The 15,459-nt window shown below is 40.2% G+C and overlaps 1 protein-coding gene across 2 annotated transcripts; it reads right to left on the reverse strand.

Moving 5' to 3' along the window:
* Positions 1–3: 3 nt before the first annotated feature.
* LOC131877660 (uncharacterized) lies at positions 4–10,824 on the reverse strand. Of its 2 annotated transcripts, none has more exons than XM_059223406.1 (8): positions 10,686–10,824; positions 9,790–10,620; positions 9,436–9,523; positions 7,914–8,003; positions 6,709–6,880; positions 1,526–1,676; positions 1,213–1,355; positions 4–692 (listed from the first exon to the last, which is right to left on the reverse strand). In XM_059223406.1, the coding sequence occupies exons 2-8, from the start codon at positions 10,035–10,037 to the stop codon at positions 220–222; spliced, it is 1,365 nt and encodes a 454-aa protein (XP_059079389.1). In that variant the 5' UTR covers positions 10,038–10,620; positions 10,686–10,824; the 3' UTR covers positions 4–219. The 2 variants fall into 2 exon arrangements, with proteins under 2 accessions (XP_059079389.1, XP_059079388.1); XM_059223405.1 differs by having other exon boundaries at positions 10,682–10,773.
* Between the last annotated feature and the right edge of the window lie 4,635 nt (positions 10,825–15,459).

A 15,459-nucleotide genomic window follows, 5' to 3' on the forward strand; every position in this document is an offset into this window, starting at 1 on the left:
AACTTACTTGCTCTCATTTATTTCTCCTTGTCATCGCGATGTTAGGTGATAATAAATATATATATATAAATATAAATTCGTAAGTTAGTAAGGGTTAAAAAAGGGCTTGAATTGAGAGTGACAGCTGGATGGACATGGCAATTACATTTAAAGAATTTGAGATCACATACATATTAGATGGCATGAACGATAAGGAGTTTGTATTTATTCAATCTCTAACTATTTCTTCTTGTAATATCTTCTAGCGTATGATGTTCGTCCCCATACAATGCACGAGGGCCTTTTCTCAATTGGATGAAGTCGGAATTGTTCGCCTTTGCTACAGGGACCCTGCTCATAATGGGGATAACATGAGTTGTCCAAGGGCCAATAATGATCCCGCATATGAGGTCCACAGTCACACTTCATGGTTCCATCCGACCCTTCAGTCACCAGTTGGCCTTGAGGACAGTCTCCTTGCGAGAATTGCTCCACACAGTTGCCCGAGTCAGGGTTGCGGACAAAGTTTGTGAAGCAGCTGCATTCTGTGGATTTGGAGGTGCCATTGTAGGCGAAATATTGGCCATCAGCGCAAGGGCCTGGAGATTCTTGCTCGAAACATTCCCCGGTTTTGTTCCAATAGTAGGCATCCCAGTCTTTTTTACAGTAACAACCGGTACCACCTTCGTCTGTGTCTAAGTAGAACAGTTTTCCTGCAGAAAAGAAGACAAATGTCAACAATGTCCAGGGTTTTGAGAGGTTTGAACTCCCTGATCCCCTGAAGCAAAGAGTAAAAAAAGTAAAGAGAAGTAGAAGACGTTTAGAGTACCGTTAAAATCTCCATCAACATATGATATTCATCACCGATGAAGATTTGTACGCGCTTTTGGTAGACAAAAAGGGGGAAACATCAATAGTAGGGATGTCCAGTTAAAACCATTTTTAAGAAAAATGAATGCTTTCAGGTGGAAAAAAATGTTGGTTCGTTTAAGCGTCAATCATTCATTTGATATTTGACACTAAAGAATTATTTCAATCAAAATAGAAGAAGCATCACAAAATATGGTGAATAGTGAACCTGATTATAAATAAAGCGTAGGTGCATTTTCTCCCGATGAAATAGCGTCCTAAAACTGATTTAATGGACAAAACTGCCGTGAAACAAATTGCCTTTATTCAATCATTCATGAAACGAAATACTAGATAAAACATTGGGAGAATGTAAAGACTTACCTTTCTTACAAGGGCCCTGTGAAAACTGCCGATAGCATCGTTGATGTGGAGACCACCAATGCCAATTATCAAATCGTTTGCAATACTTTTTATCCTGACATTCTGAAGTGCCATCCTTCTTAAAAACGAGCCATTCCCCGAACCTGAAATTCGTAGAGCCCAACTATTAAAATCTTGAGCATTTCTTCCTCATCCGTGACGAATTGAATTGGCCCACCGAAAAATTCGGTTCGATGATTTACCAAACGGCTCAATCGCAAAAAAAGTTTCAAATGGCGTGATCAAGTAGAACGATTAGGTTAGAATCACTCACTGACATGGTCCTCGAGTGTAGGGTTGATAGCATTGGTGATCCTCTGTCATGGAGTTCTTGGGCAGACAGGTACATTTGATATCAATAGCCTCAAGTGTCTTCATGTAACAAGGGGTTCCCGGACAATCTTTCAACTCCCCCGCACAAGGACCTAAGACAAAAAGTAAACGTGCGGCATGAAGAATCGCATACCATCTGTCGCGAGAGAGACAGGCTTCAAATGAGACATGCCCTTTGTGATTTGATCCACTTGTTCATTTGCATTGGACGTTTGGCAACTGAATAAATGATAATCGTTCATCAGGTTCAGTTTGGGAAAAAATTACTCGAAAACAAAGTGGGCACCGTATTTGATTTGAGTTTTTACACTCAGAGCCAAATCATATAATCCCTGAAAACTGAAAAGTGATATGCACCCATTCAATACTCCATGGAAACCCGTGGGCAAGGTCAAGAAAACTCCTGTATACCAAAAACGAGATTGGAAGTGGGAAAATAGTTTTTTGTGTGTTCGCTCTGTCAAAATATGGAACAATCTTCTAAGGGAGGTGCGACAGTTCTAAAACATGCACCTATGATTTCTTTATGAATACCCAACTTTCCACATCATTATTTATCCTCTCCTATGAGTTGTTCTTGTTCAGTTTCTCCCCAAAATGACCTTAGTCTCTTCTCAAAGACCACGAATGAAGATTGATAAAACCTTACATTATTACCTTACATATAGATTAAAATATTTCCTCCGTACTGTTTGTTTGGCATAATCTGATGATCGGGGCTGCTCAAAAATGCAATTACAATTGACAAACATAAAATTGCAACAGAAAAGGCAAAAAAATGAAAAGTGAATATGCGAGAGCTCTTGTATAGGAACGGATTAGAAAGGTTGGGACTATACAATATTCCAAGAAACTATGGCAGGTACTGGATATTGTACGTTTTCAAAAGCATTCATGAGCTTTGTCCCCAAGTCATGATTTAGGGTTAATTGTAGTGACCGTAGAGGTTTAACGTGCGTTTTGAGAGCACCTTCAAGCCCTCGAGAATCCAGGCTAGTTCGAACAATGAAGTCCAACTCTCTTCGTAATTCCTGGGCTGGGTATTTAGATGTTGATCCAGTAGCAGGAAATAGTCATATTTGGATAATAATTTTGATCAAAATTTTTAATCAACTTTGTATTCAAGGGATAAACAGATACTTTTTTAAACAAAATCATAAGGAAAATTGTGAAACAACAAAAACTGGGGGTAAGCGAAAAGGGTAAGCAAAAAGGGTGCACATACATCTTTTAAAAGCACTCTATTTTACTGAATCATTACAGCAGAGATACTTTTCACCTAAAGTGTGGTTAGAGCCCAAACGCAAAAAGGATAAAATGCTTTAGGTTACTAAAACAACCCTTTAAACCTACTTTGAACAAAAACACCTTGCGCCATGGTGAATTTTGAATGATTTTGCTACAGAACATGGCACCTCTACAACTTTGAGTTATTTTCCTTAATTATTGGGCCTTAATTTTACTTCTTTTTCAAAGAACGGGGCAACAATTAATGAAAGTGTCAACTTCTTGAGCGAAAATGATAAAAATGCAAGTACCGCCAGAAGATCGAAAAAAAATATTTAAATAAAACACAACTCAATTTACATGTTTTGACCGTCCCAGTTGATGATATGAGCAAACAATACTTGGCTTGACACCCGTTAGAACGATGTTAAATTTCAATCCCAAAGTGAGGAGGAAGTAGATCAGTTGTGATCATCGTCATTCTTGCACCAATTATGCCGTTTGTGAATAAGTGAATAATATGCAAAGATGATTTTTGAAAAATTAGTTTGGGTTTTCAATTTGGCGTCATCAAATTTTAAAGTTATTGTTATAAAGCTATGACCATCTATTGTTCAAAGGGCTGGTTTCTGGAAGATTTGCTTACTTATACAACCAAATATGGCCCAATTGAGGGCATGATTGGAATTAAATCTCATTGAAGGGGTTTTCATGTATTGTTAGGCTAACAAACGTTTCCACTTGTTTCTCGATTAATCTTGCATCGTTGATGTATTTTGAAATATTCATGTGAAAATTCCATATCTTTTCGAATCTATTTTAATACACCTTGCCTTTCTTTCTTTCACTTTTTACTCTCCCCTAAAATAATGAGATGATTCGGGTGTTGAAATGAAACCTTATTAAGAAGGCTGTAGATTTCTGGCAAATTCTGCGCACTGGTTCTTGCTCCTATTTTCTCGTACTTGATGCGTTGCATCTTGGATCAGGGCAAGTTTCCATCTTCACTAAAGTTAGCTCACGTTGTTCCAATTTTTTAAAGGGGGAGATAAGTCGCTCCCCAGTAATTACAGGCCGATTTCTCTGACTTCGAATATTGCGAAGGTGTTTGAGAAGATCATGAAGTTCAAACTTGTTGAATTTCTTGATATTCATGAAGTCCTTCCTCCTAGCCAGCATGGGTTCCGAGCACGGTTTAGCAGGGTTACCCAACTGATTGAACATATTGAGCAGGTTATTGAGGGACTAGAAAGCCATGAATCAGTTGATGTAGTTTATCTCGACTTTGCCAAGGCCTTTGACAAGGTAGATCATGGGCTTTTAGTTAACAGGCTCCATGAGATTGGGATCCAAGGCAAGGTTCTCAATTGGTTAAAAAGTTTCATTTCTGGTAGGAAGCAATTTTTTAAGGTTGAGGGATCCCTTAGTGACATACATGATGTCAAGTCAGGTGTTCCCCAGGGTTCGATCTTAGGGCCCCTCTTGTTTATAATATTCGTTGCTCCGCTTCAGAAGCTTAGTATTACTGCCAGTCTCTTTTCTTATGCTGACGATACAAAATTGGTAGTTGGTAGGAATGGCCAAGATTCCAGTAGCCTTGCAAAGGACTTAGATCGAATCTACTCTTGGGTAACTGAGAGTAATATGGCCCCGAACGAAATAAAATTCCGCTCAATGACTTTTGGGTCAACTCCTTTAAATAATTCCACTCGCAGATAATGGAGGTAAAGATATTGAGCAGGTCTCGTCTATGAAAGATCGAAGTGTAGTCCTCCAAAATAATGGAAAGTTCGATGAGCATATCCAGTTGAAGGTGGGTAAGGCTTTTCAAATGTGTGGTTGGATATATCGCACGTTTAAGTCCAGAGATAGCATCACGATGCTAACTCTGTACAAGTCGATTGTTCAACCACATCTTGAATATGCTTCACCCAATTGGGCTCCAATGAGTTCAGCAGGTTCACAAAAGGTTGAACAAGACCAAAGATGTTTCACTCGGAACATCACGGGATTGAGAGAGCTCTCATATTGGGAAAGGCTAAAAAAGTTGGGACTGCAGGTGCAGTGTTCAGAAAAGGTACGAAAGGTATGTGATACTGTACGTCTTTAAAAGCATCCATGAGCTTTGTCCCAAACCAGGATTTAGGGTCAATTCTAGTGACCGCAGAGGCTTAATGTGCGTTTTGAGAGCACCTTCAAGCCCTCGAGAATCTTGGCTAGTTAGCACAATGAAGTCCACATCTCTTCTTTCTCGGGCTCCTTCATTGTTTAATTTGCTTCCCTCTAATATTCGTAGGGAATACCTAGGCCTTGTTGATCCGGTAGCATCTCTCAAGTCAGACTTGGACTAATTTTTAGATAGCATTCCAGATCAACCCTACATTCAAAAACTAGCTCAGTTTGCCAACTGATATTTCGTTAGTAGACCAAATATCATATAAAGATTGAAAGGTAATAAATAGACGAATTATAACCTTTCATTTTAATAGTACTGGGGATTACATGCCCTGCAGCGGTTAGAAAAGCCCGTGAAAAAACAATCCCCCCCCAAAAAAATTAAGCAAGTCCTTTATAACAGGTCTTGAATATAGAGCTGATTAGGGATTTTGCTTGAAAAATACCTCAACACCTAAATCTTGTTGTAACATCAACGCCTACGTATTTCCATAGAGTACTTAATGATCATTAAGTGCTGTATGGTATTTCCCACGAAAATAAGAGAGGAGGAAATTATGTTGTGCTGCTTAAGGTACGTTGTTTTAAGGAAAAGAAAACTTGCCCAATTGTTAAACAATTTCAGAGTGGTATAACGTAAAAGTCAAAGAATCATTGTTCTCAAAATTTAAAAACAATATCGCAAAGTCAGCCAAGAGTATACTAGTAAAATTGATTGATGGCTTGCTTTAAGTGCGTTTCATAGTGCATATTACATATAGTGCCCTCATAATACACAAAAGTTATATTATTCTCTAATTCAAATTGTAAAGTACCCATATCCACGAACTTCTAATTTTGAAATTTGAACGGTGAACTAGCTTCCCGCAAAATCGGCCTGCTGTTGGTCATAACAACTTTGAGTCACTTTTCGAATTAAAGTAATAAAGATAAGAAGCGTAGATCTCTTCAATTGAAGGCAGGTCACGTTTATATTATCTATTTGTATAGTGTTTCATTTCAAAGTCATGTTGTCAAAGGCTAAAGTAGCTGACCAAGAGCGGGCCGAAATTTCGAATCTTATGTCGTGTTTACTAAATATCTTTGGACATTTCTCCTGCGTTCCCTAAGATTGTATTGCGCTCAAATTGGGCAACGTTAATCTATTTAACAAGAGCTTGTGTTCGTATGAAGTGCTTATTTGGAAGAAAGTGAACGGTTTAGGAGATAAGAGATTTTTGCTTCCGTTTGCAGTCCACATCTCTATAAGTTTGTGCCTTATCCATAGACAGCTGAATTGAATTGAGCAAAAAGTAGAATTAAGTGTTCAGTTTAATGTTCTACGTAGGTACTTACGGTTCAGAAAGAAATATTCCTACATACTTTTTGACTCCCCAAACAGATTCTTATGAGATCGATCTGGGTACTCAAATTCAGATAACAACCCATGCTCCCTTGGGAACAAGATCAATTCGAAATCACATTTTATCTCTCTACACTTTCATTCTCCCGGAACGAAGTCGTCATTTCGAAATTACACTTCTTCAAAGTTGAACTTGAAAGTACGTTCTTGCGTCTAAAAAGTGCAGTCACTCCTCTGACCTGATCGCCGAGTTGATTTTTTTTCCAGCAACCAAAACCTGACTTGCCGTCGTCGTCCAATGCATTTGATCATATCGTTTGACCACTCTCCCTCTGGACTCCTAATACCCTCAGTATGAAATGAGAAATCTCCCCCCTTACCTTGAGAATTGAGTTGGTAGCACTTTCCATCGGTGTGCAATTGATACCCATCTTGGCATTTGCATTGGGGTTGAAAAGTCCCGTAGTTGAAGGATAGGATGTGGCCCTGTGGACACGGACCTTGTTTGTACAACTCGTAGCACTTGTCCGTATCTTTATGGTAATACATGGTCTGGAAAGGGGAGTGAGAATGAGGTGCATAATCCGGATTTCTGCCCTCCCAAATTGTTCAAAATCAAACCTGATCCTTATCTGAGCACAAAGGAGGGATTCCTTTACGATGCTTCATTGGCACTTTATGCCGTTTCATGGGGAATAACTTGTAATTGTCGAACGTATGCTAACTTGATACAACCTTGGCCTACTGGAAAGCACTCCCTTATTTAGAGAGCCTCCTAGACTTGATTTTCTACCCCTCAGAGTGTGTAAAAAGAGGTTGAATACCTGGCAATCACCCCCTTGTCTAAATGACTAATGTTCCGGGGAAATTTTATCAATACAAATGTTTCGAAAGGGGAGGAAAAAGAAGGGGGAGAAATTCCTTTACAAGGAGAATTGCTTCTCAACGCAGGGGGAGTTTTGCCAAGCAATACAAGTTTCTATCAAATAAATACAAGAGCCAGGTTTATGTAGGTGAACCCAATTTATATGTCCACCACCTTAATGAAGTGAATTCAGTTCAATTTATCACGCTGTTCAAGGCAGTTTTGGCACTAGGTCAAGTATTGAATGCAGGATGAATCAAATATGAATTTGATGTTGAGGCCGGTAAAGCAGAAAATGTAAGCACTCAACTGTATTGAGATATTTACATCAATGACCAATAAGTTTTATCCTAATTTGATTGGCATTACATTAGACATGTTGATGAAGTTGTCATTCACCAACTACATTTCGAGTGAACATTTTTCTAGTTCTCCACCAATCAAATATTTTATGTTTGTCCGTCAAGCCGTCAATTATCAGTCTGACGTGATACAACAATAGTTATGAACACAAAATTAGTGCCTGGTATTCATTTCTGACCCTAATATGTTTGGTCCGACAAGTTTTTAAGGCATGGCAAGGGAATCATTTAGCAAATATAATCCGCCATTTTTTTAAATTGAATTGAAAGTATTGATTATTTGAAAATGAGTCTACCATTTTTCCTACCCCGTTTTCATTTTGGTGAGAAGAATCAGAAGCATTGAAAGAAAACGTACCAGACTGGAATCGCATGAGCAGATGCCTTGACCAGTTGATCGGTCCACCATGATAAGTTGTCCCAATGGGCATGGTCCTTGAGTATATTCCTAGAAGCAGGAGCATATGACGATGATGACGATGATCGTGAAAGAAAATGGTTCTCAGTTCGGCACTTCCGAACAAAACGGACATTTCGGAGAAAATCCAATATCCTCCAAGGCCGTTCACTGAAGCCGTACAAACCATGATACATAATACACTCATCGAGTTAAATTGCACCTAACTTAACTCAAGGGTGTCATAGACTCATAATGGAGCCTGTCGTTAAAGTACAAATCATGGAGATCGATCTCATTTTGTCCATTTGCTTTGTGTCCGAAATTGGTCGGTCTCTATCTGTCATTGGGATGATTCAGATAAGTTGTTTCAAATAATGATTGAATCCCAATTCAATGATTACGATAATCTTTGTATGGCTTGAACGTCTTTGAAATGAAGTCGACACGATATCGGACATTGGCTGATACGAAAAGGTGTTTCGACCTGAGTAATGAGACCATCAGTTATGCGGATTGGTCACGGGTGGATGATCACGAAACATCGCACTACGGTCAGACCGAATAGGAATAGGGGAGGGTCTCGAAATCACCCGGGATGACGTACATTCACCTGCAGACGCCTTGTCACCATTGAGAGAAGAACTCATGCCCCTTCAAAGTCTCAGCGAGAATGAAATAATGATCATCTTTCGGACGGTTTTAATGATAAATCGAGTGTGTTTAACGCGTCTTATCGAGATTAAGATCATTCAGGCGTGTAAATAAGTAAAAAGAGGCCTCACATTGGCTTAATCATCTGGGTGCCATGCTAATTACCCATCATTAACGGTGGGTGACTTGATCCTTTAATAAACTTGACAAATGTTTCGGATTTGGTAATAGTACCCCCAGCGCAATTATGACAAAGATACCAGGCGACCAAATGGGCCTTACCACTAGTAATTTGAGTGTAATATTTCTCAGCATTAGACCAATTGAAATCTTCCAACGTCATATTAGGATTCGGGGTTTAAAGCATGTGATGGGCGCTTTTGTTCTTTTTTTTTGAAAAGCCTATAGACGGACACCCCTCGCTTCTTTGACGGTCTTTTGTTTTTAATCTCCCGCCAAAACCCTGGTCGCATTAGTCAACAAACCTGGCATGAAAGGTCACAATGTGCAATGTGGAATATTCGATAAGTTTCCCAGAAAGGTGATTCGTGATTCGTTTTGATTGAGTGCATACTGTCTGGAGTACTTCTAGATTTTAATTTCAAAACATAATCCTTTTTTTCCCGTTACTTTGCCGTTGATCCCCTGTCCCCGAGGGATTTTGCATTAGATAAGTATGAGCAAAACCATGAAAATTGGATGAACGGCAAATGTTTCCTGTGCTCCAGTTTTCGAGTTTGAGAACTAGGTCGATGTTAATCATCCTGAATCACCACATGATGACTTGGATTTGAGCACAAGTGGTACCGACATGTCACAGGGTTCTTACCTGATAGCACTTTCCATCCGGTTCATATTTGGCTGAGAAAAATGGGCAGGCGCAGTAAGGTTGTCTGGTGGTTTCGTTTCGAACCAGTCTAGAATGTGAAGGCTGCATATGTAACCCTTGACATTTGTTAGGAAGTCATTTGTGCAAGTGGCACTAAAATGTTGTCGTCCGCGTTCAAGTTTAATCCGGTTCATTGACACCGGATACGGAACACGAGAAACCTGTAGTTAGTCGGAAAAGACGTTTCGTTCGGAGAAAAGTGGAAGGAGCCGAGCTTCCAATAAACGTTTTGTGAATGGATGAATCAGAGTCGATGTTGTTCTTAGAGCAAATATCCCCCNCCAATAGACTTACCTATGACCTTCTGGACATGGACCTTGATAATATTCACGATAGCACAACCCGTCTTCTGGCCAATAGAGATAATATTTCTTGCAAAGGCATTCATACTTTCTCGCACTTCGGTCATAATGGAGATCATAGCCAGGAGGACAGGTCTTGTGGGGATTGTCAACCAATTCACTCTGCTTGGCCGAGACCCATCCCAAATATTGGGTTGTCAAAACTGACAACACGAGAAGCACTTGGGGAGCAGTCATCATCAATGTCTTGGTCCTATTTGGTATGTCTTAATTTAGTCGCCCACCAACATTACTAACAAAGGCGGTTTCTCTTCAGTAGGTCACTCCACGTTTCACTGAACTATTTTGCCCGCTAAACGCTGGACGTGTTCAATTTAGAAGCTGCCAACTCACTTTTTTTCGTGTTTGAGGCTACGTGATTTGACTATCATAAAAATGGCACTAGTGACCTCTTCTCGGTTTCGCGTCTGTAACTCAACTTTAAGACTGATGTTCTAAAGTTGGCCCGATTTAAAAATCTCGACCCGCTATGTTTGGTTTTATTCTCGCCCGCTGGCTTCTTTGGGATCCTTTCAGATGCGCTCGCTCATTTAGGTGAATGTAGTATGTGTACGTATGTACAGTAGTTGCAGTACACGGCAGTAGCCGAATCTCCGAGCTCTACCCGGTTGAGACACTTTGAGAAATACTATTCATGCCTTTTCAGTTCGCTTAATGGCGGTAGACATGTGGTTCACTCGCCTTTGGTTTCCAAGAATGCATGTGGAAGATCAAAGATCTTGCAAGCCCTAGAGCCCTAAAACTTCCAACGATCCATAGACATCTGAAAAATAAAGAAAAGGCGTGCTTCTTCCACTCAGAAGGACGTCGCTGTATATACTCACATACAGTAACAGCCATTATGAAAGGTCCCGAATTCATCGGGCAAATCTGTGTGAGCTCTTCATATCTGTGTGTTAGCCAGCCGGATTGTCATTCACCCGAACGATGTGTGGTAAAACAGTAGAACGTACTTGTGTGACGATCCCTTGCATCCAACCTTCTGGCTCAACAGAGTGGCACTCATACACTTACTCTACTACACACACAAGTGGTATTCGAGCTACCCAGGTTCACGGAGATCTCAGAGGGAAGGGAGTGAACGAGGACTTTTTCGGGTCGCTTTGAGATCAAAAGAGTCAACCACGGAATCCGGGTTCATTTCCCTCGACACATAAAATGTTACCCAATAGACAAGAGGGTAAATATACGATGCACTTGAGAAGGCGCTGTGGTCAGCAGCATCCATGCAATGAGTCAGGCCACTTTGCAATCCATTCAAAAGACCCTTGAAGGCACCATCCCGAGATGCAATCCTCATGTTTAGCATCCTGAATGTACGAGTAGCTTTAAAAATATTTGCCCCCGAACCCAAACCAATCTGTCAACTTGACTTTATTGCTCCTAGATCCTACATTACTTCACCCGAATTTAGGCCTACTGTAGGTATTCTGTTCATTAGTAGTATATAAATGGGGGTTCTGGCACAATGAACCTTTTTGATGGATAGGGGTCTGTGTAAAATTGATTAATTTTCCAATTTCCGTCATATATTATTATCTTTGAGAATAATAAAATTGTTTTTAATTAATTAATTTTAAAAAGGTATTTTACCTATCTAAAAAGGTATGTCACCTTTTTAAATTTCACTCTTACAAGTCTCGATCAATGAGACTTTTTGCATGTAGTCATTACTCGTCGAATGAGACTGATTACGTTTCGAAGAGAACATGTGTGGTCAAAGCCAAAGCTGTGGGCGACAAAAATGGCCCGAGAACTTCCTAAATATTCTTGCTTTGCTTGCAAAGATCTTCATGAACAAAGCGAACATCAGCTTTTTAAACACCATGAAGCCGAGCATTTTCAAGTCTTATTCAAGGAGAATAACTTACACCATACGTGGCTGACTAAAGTTCAAAACTTTAGGTATTAGGGGTGATAGGTTTGCTTTAGTAGGCTAGTTTTTGGACAAGATACATCAGAAGTCCTTCTTGAACCAATCTCCCTTCCTTTTGGAGAATGGGTCTAGGTCTGGAGCACCTTCAGCCCGATCATTTGGATCCACCTAGCCCGCAGGTGGCGATTCCAAAAGGTCTCCCTGAAGCATGATCGAATTGGTGACGTCTGTGGGAGTGTCCTGAAAGCATGAGAAGAAATTGAAAATAACAGTTGAAGCACGACCCTAATAAGTCCATAACTAACCCTGATAATGGCTGACTTAGCCTCAGACAACTTGGTGGGGTCGCACAAAGCCGAGGAACACATGTTGAAGTCTGTTCAACCTTTTCTTAGTCAGGACCATGTCAGTCACTTCCTTTATCCTGGTGTCCAGGCCCATCTGGCCCAAGGACACAAACTCCCCGTCCTTACCCAAGACGACGATGATGCTAGAAATTGAGCTAGCTAGGAGGGCAAGTTGATGTGACAGAGAGTTGGATAACTGTCACATCAACTTGCCCTCCTAGCTAGCTCAATTTCTAACAGGTTATGAGTTCAGCACTGCTTCCACTGCGCTTGTGAAGAGTGTTTGGTGAATTGAGTCTGGGAGGGTGGGGCAGCAATGCCCATGGAAAAGAGAGTTTGCTGGGTGCCAAAAGGGATTGGCGGTTCGTGGTGTGCCTAGTGGGCCCGGTTCGTAGTGGGCCTATTGTGCCCGGTTCATGAAGAGGCTGTGTTCCCTGGAACCCGAATGGAGGGCTGTGTTCCCCTGCAACCCGAATGGAGGGGCTGTGTTCCCTGGAACCCGAATGGAGGGGCTGTGTTCCCCTGGAACCCGAATGGAGGGGCTGTGTTCTCCTGCAACCCAAATGGAGGGGCTGTGTTCCCCTGCAACCCGAATGGAGGGCTGTGTTTCCCCTGCAACCCGAATGGAGGGGCTGTGGTCCCTGCAACCCGAATGGAGGGCTGTGTTCCCCTGCAACCTGAATGGAGGGCTGTGTGTCTTCTGCAACCGAATGGAGGGGCTGTTTTCCCCTGCAACTGAATGGAGGGGCTATGTTCCCTGGAACCCAAATGGAGGGGCTGTGTTCCCCTGGAACCCAAATGGAGGGGCTGTGTTCCCCTGGAACCCGAATGGAGGGGCTGTGTTCCCCTGCAACCCGAATGGAGAGGCTGTGTTCCCCTGCAACCCGAATGGAGAGGCTGTGTTCCCCTGCAACCCAAATGGAGAGGCGGGTTCCCCTGCAACCCGAATGGAGGGCTGTGTTCTTCTGCAACCCGAATGGAGGGGCTGTGTTCCCCGCAACTTGAATGGAGGGCTGTGTTCCCCTGCAACCCGAATGGAGGGGCGATGTTCCCCTGGAACCCAAATGGAGGGGCTGTGTTCCCCTGCAACCCGAATGGAGGGGCTGTGTTCCCCTGGAACCCAAATGGTGGGTCCTTACGTAGCTAACCTTTTGCTTCAGCTGTTGTTCTGGAAGTTGGAACAAAGATGGCTAAAGATAAAAAAAAACTAACCTAAACTGACCTAACCTGACCTGACCTAGCCTAACCTTTCGGTTGCAAGGGCCTGGGGGCGCCAAGGCCGCGGCGCAAGCCTGCGGCAGCTCGGTTGCAAGGGCCTCGAAACAGTGTCAGCTGACAAGCAAAAGGTTAGCTACCTAAGGATGATAATATTTTCATTTGGAAATCGGTGAGTAACTTGCTAACAGACGCTTTCTAATTACGTTCAAAAGTACGAAGACTGCACCACACCTACGTAAAAGTTAGTCGTTTTCAGTGCTAGAAAACGTAGTTCATGTGGCAATACTGAAAATGAACTGAATGTGCAATGAGGTGTGTGTGCCGCAACCAAAGACGTTCTAAATTACTCGTTGATTGCAACAACAAATGTTTTCTTAGACCAGCCTGGGCTAGCCTGTTAAAAAATTTAAGGCTCAAAATTTTTAAACAGGGCAATTGTGATATATTTGGACGTAAAAAGGACCACCTGGCGACCCTGATTGAGAAGTCTGCTTTCTACTTCTGTCAAACTTGCAGGAACATGCTCTGCCAAGCACGTGCTCTCCATGAATCACTGAACCTCCCAGTTAGTAAATATCCCATGAAAAAAGTATATTTTTGAAATCAGCAGAAAAATAGAATTTTACTGGTATGTAATATTTGGTATTTCATCTTGAAATTTTATTCCTCATTTCAGGTAGGTTTGAATGAATATTTCTTTCAACAGCATAAATTGACTCATCAATTTGCTTTGTAAGTCTTTCATTCCTTTGATTTTGACAATGATTTTGATAGTTCACAAACCATAACAATACTATAATTATTATTATGATTAAAAGTCCAATATATTCCATTTTGCCTTAATTATAATAGTTTCTTTAAAATCCATCCAACTCTTTTAAACCCTCATTTTTATCACTAACTTTCCTTGTTTCAACATCTTTTTGTTTACTCAGTGAAAATTTTTCTAGATTTTCTGACGACTTATTGTTATTCCTAACAAAATCTTTTAGTTTTTTCTCTAATCCGTCAAATATAATCCGATATTTTTCAGCTTCTTGAGTTTTATCCAACATTTCTTGATAAACAATTTCGGCAACTTCAATTGATTCATTTTGTGTCTTTTGTTTCATTTTTCCTATTTTTTATCTTAAGAATAATATTTTTAGCATTTTTTTCATTATCTTTGTTAGTTAGTATGAGAAACATGAAGGATAAGGGACATTATGTTTGGATTAAAAATTTGTCAAGAGCTTTGTCTCCATTAACACTTCACCAAAGTAAAAAATATGTATGTGCAAGATGCCACACACCTTACACTTCAAGAGAGCAATTAAATATTCATGATAATAAATGTTCCAAGGACACATTAAAAAAAATGTCACATTGTAGAAAACATACTTTCAATATGAAAACATGTATAGATTGTATAGAAGCTAGAACTTGTAAATTTAAAGATTTTCAAAGTAAGCAGAAGCTCCCTGTAGTAATCTATTTTGATTGTGAAGCATTAAATAGAAAAGTGAATGTCCGCGAAGTGGTGGGTATATCTAAAGTAATAGCAGATCAAGACATAATGTCTGTTGGGATGTATTTTAAAATTGCTGACTACTACCTACAAACCATGTTTTCCTGAATATGTTGATAAGTACAAAAAAATTGTAGGAGAGACTGCAGTCATTGACTTCATCAAAACATTAAAAAAGGATGTAGAAAATATTAATCAAATTATACAAAGTTATTATAAAGCAATTGAAAATTTTATAATTAATCCACAACAGACTAGAAATTGTCATATATGTGAGCTAGATATATTACCATAGACGAAAACTGTTAGAGATCACTGTCATTTTACTGGAAAATTCCGGGGATATGCTCATAACAAGTGTAATATCAACTATAGTTTGAAAAATATACCAATTAATGTTGTGTCACACAATTTCAGAGGACATGATAAGTCCATTCTGTTAGCAATGACATATTTTCCAGAAATATTATGTGAACCTATCATGGAAAACACAGAAAAGCCAAAATGTGTTAAAATGAAGTGGCTAGGCTCTGATGGAAAGACACAGGTTAAATGCCAGTTTATGTATTCTTAAAATTAAAACATGTTTTTTAAAACATGTAATTTTAATTAAAATGTGAGAAAATTGAAAAAATGATAATACTTAACCAGGCC

Source organism: Tigriopus californicus, chromosome 3 (assembly GCF_007210705.1).
Source record: "Tigriopus californicus strain San Diego chromosome 3, Tcal_SD_v2.1, whole genome shotgun sequence".
NCBI classification, from domain to species: domain Eukaryota; kingdom Metazoa; phylum Arthropoda; class Copepoda; order Harpacticoida; family Harpacticidae; genus Tigriopus; species Tigriopus californicus.

Coding starts and splice junctions, on each gene's coding strand:
- LOC131877660 (XM_059223406.1), bottom strand. CDS start 10,037: ATGATGACTGCTCCCCAAGTGCTTCTCGTGTTGTCAGTTTTGACAACC. Junction 9,524..9,789: donor CCATGTCCAGAAGGTCATAG/GTAAGTCTATTG, acceptor TTCACATTCTAG/ACTGGTTCGAAACGAAACCA. Junction 693..1,212: donor ACAGGGCCCTTGTAAGAAAG/GTAAGTCTTTAC, acceptor TCTTTTCTGCAG/GAAAACTGTTCTACTTAGAC.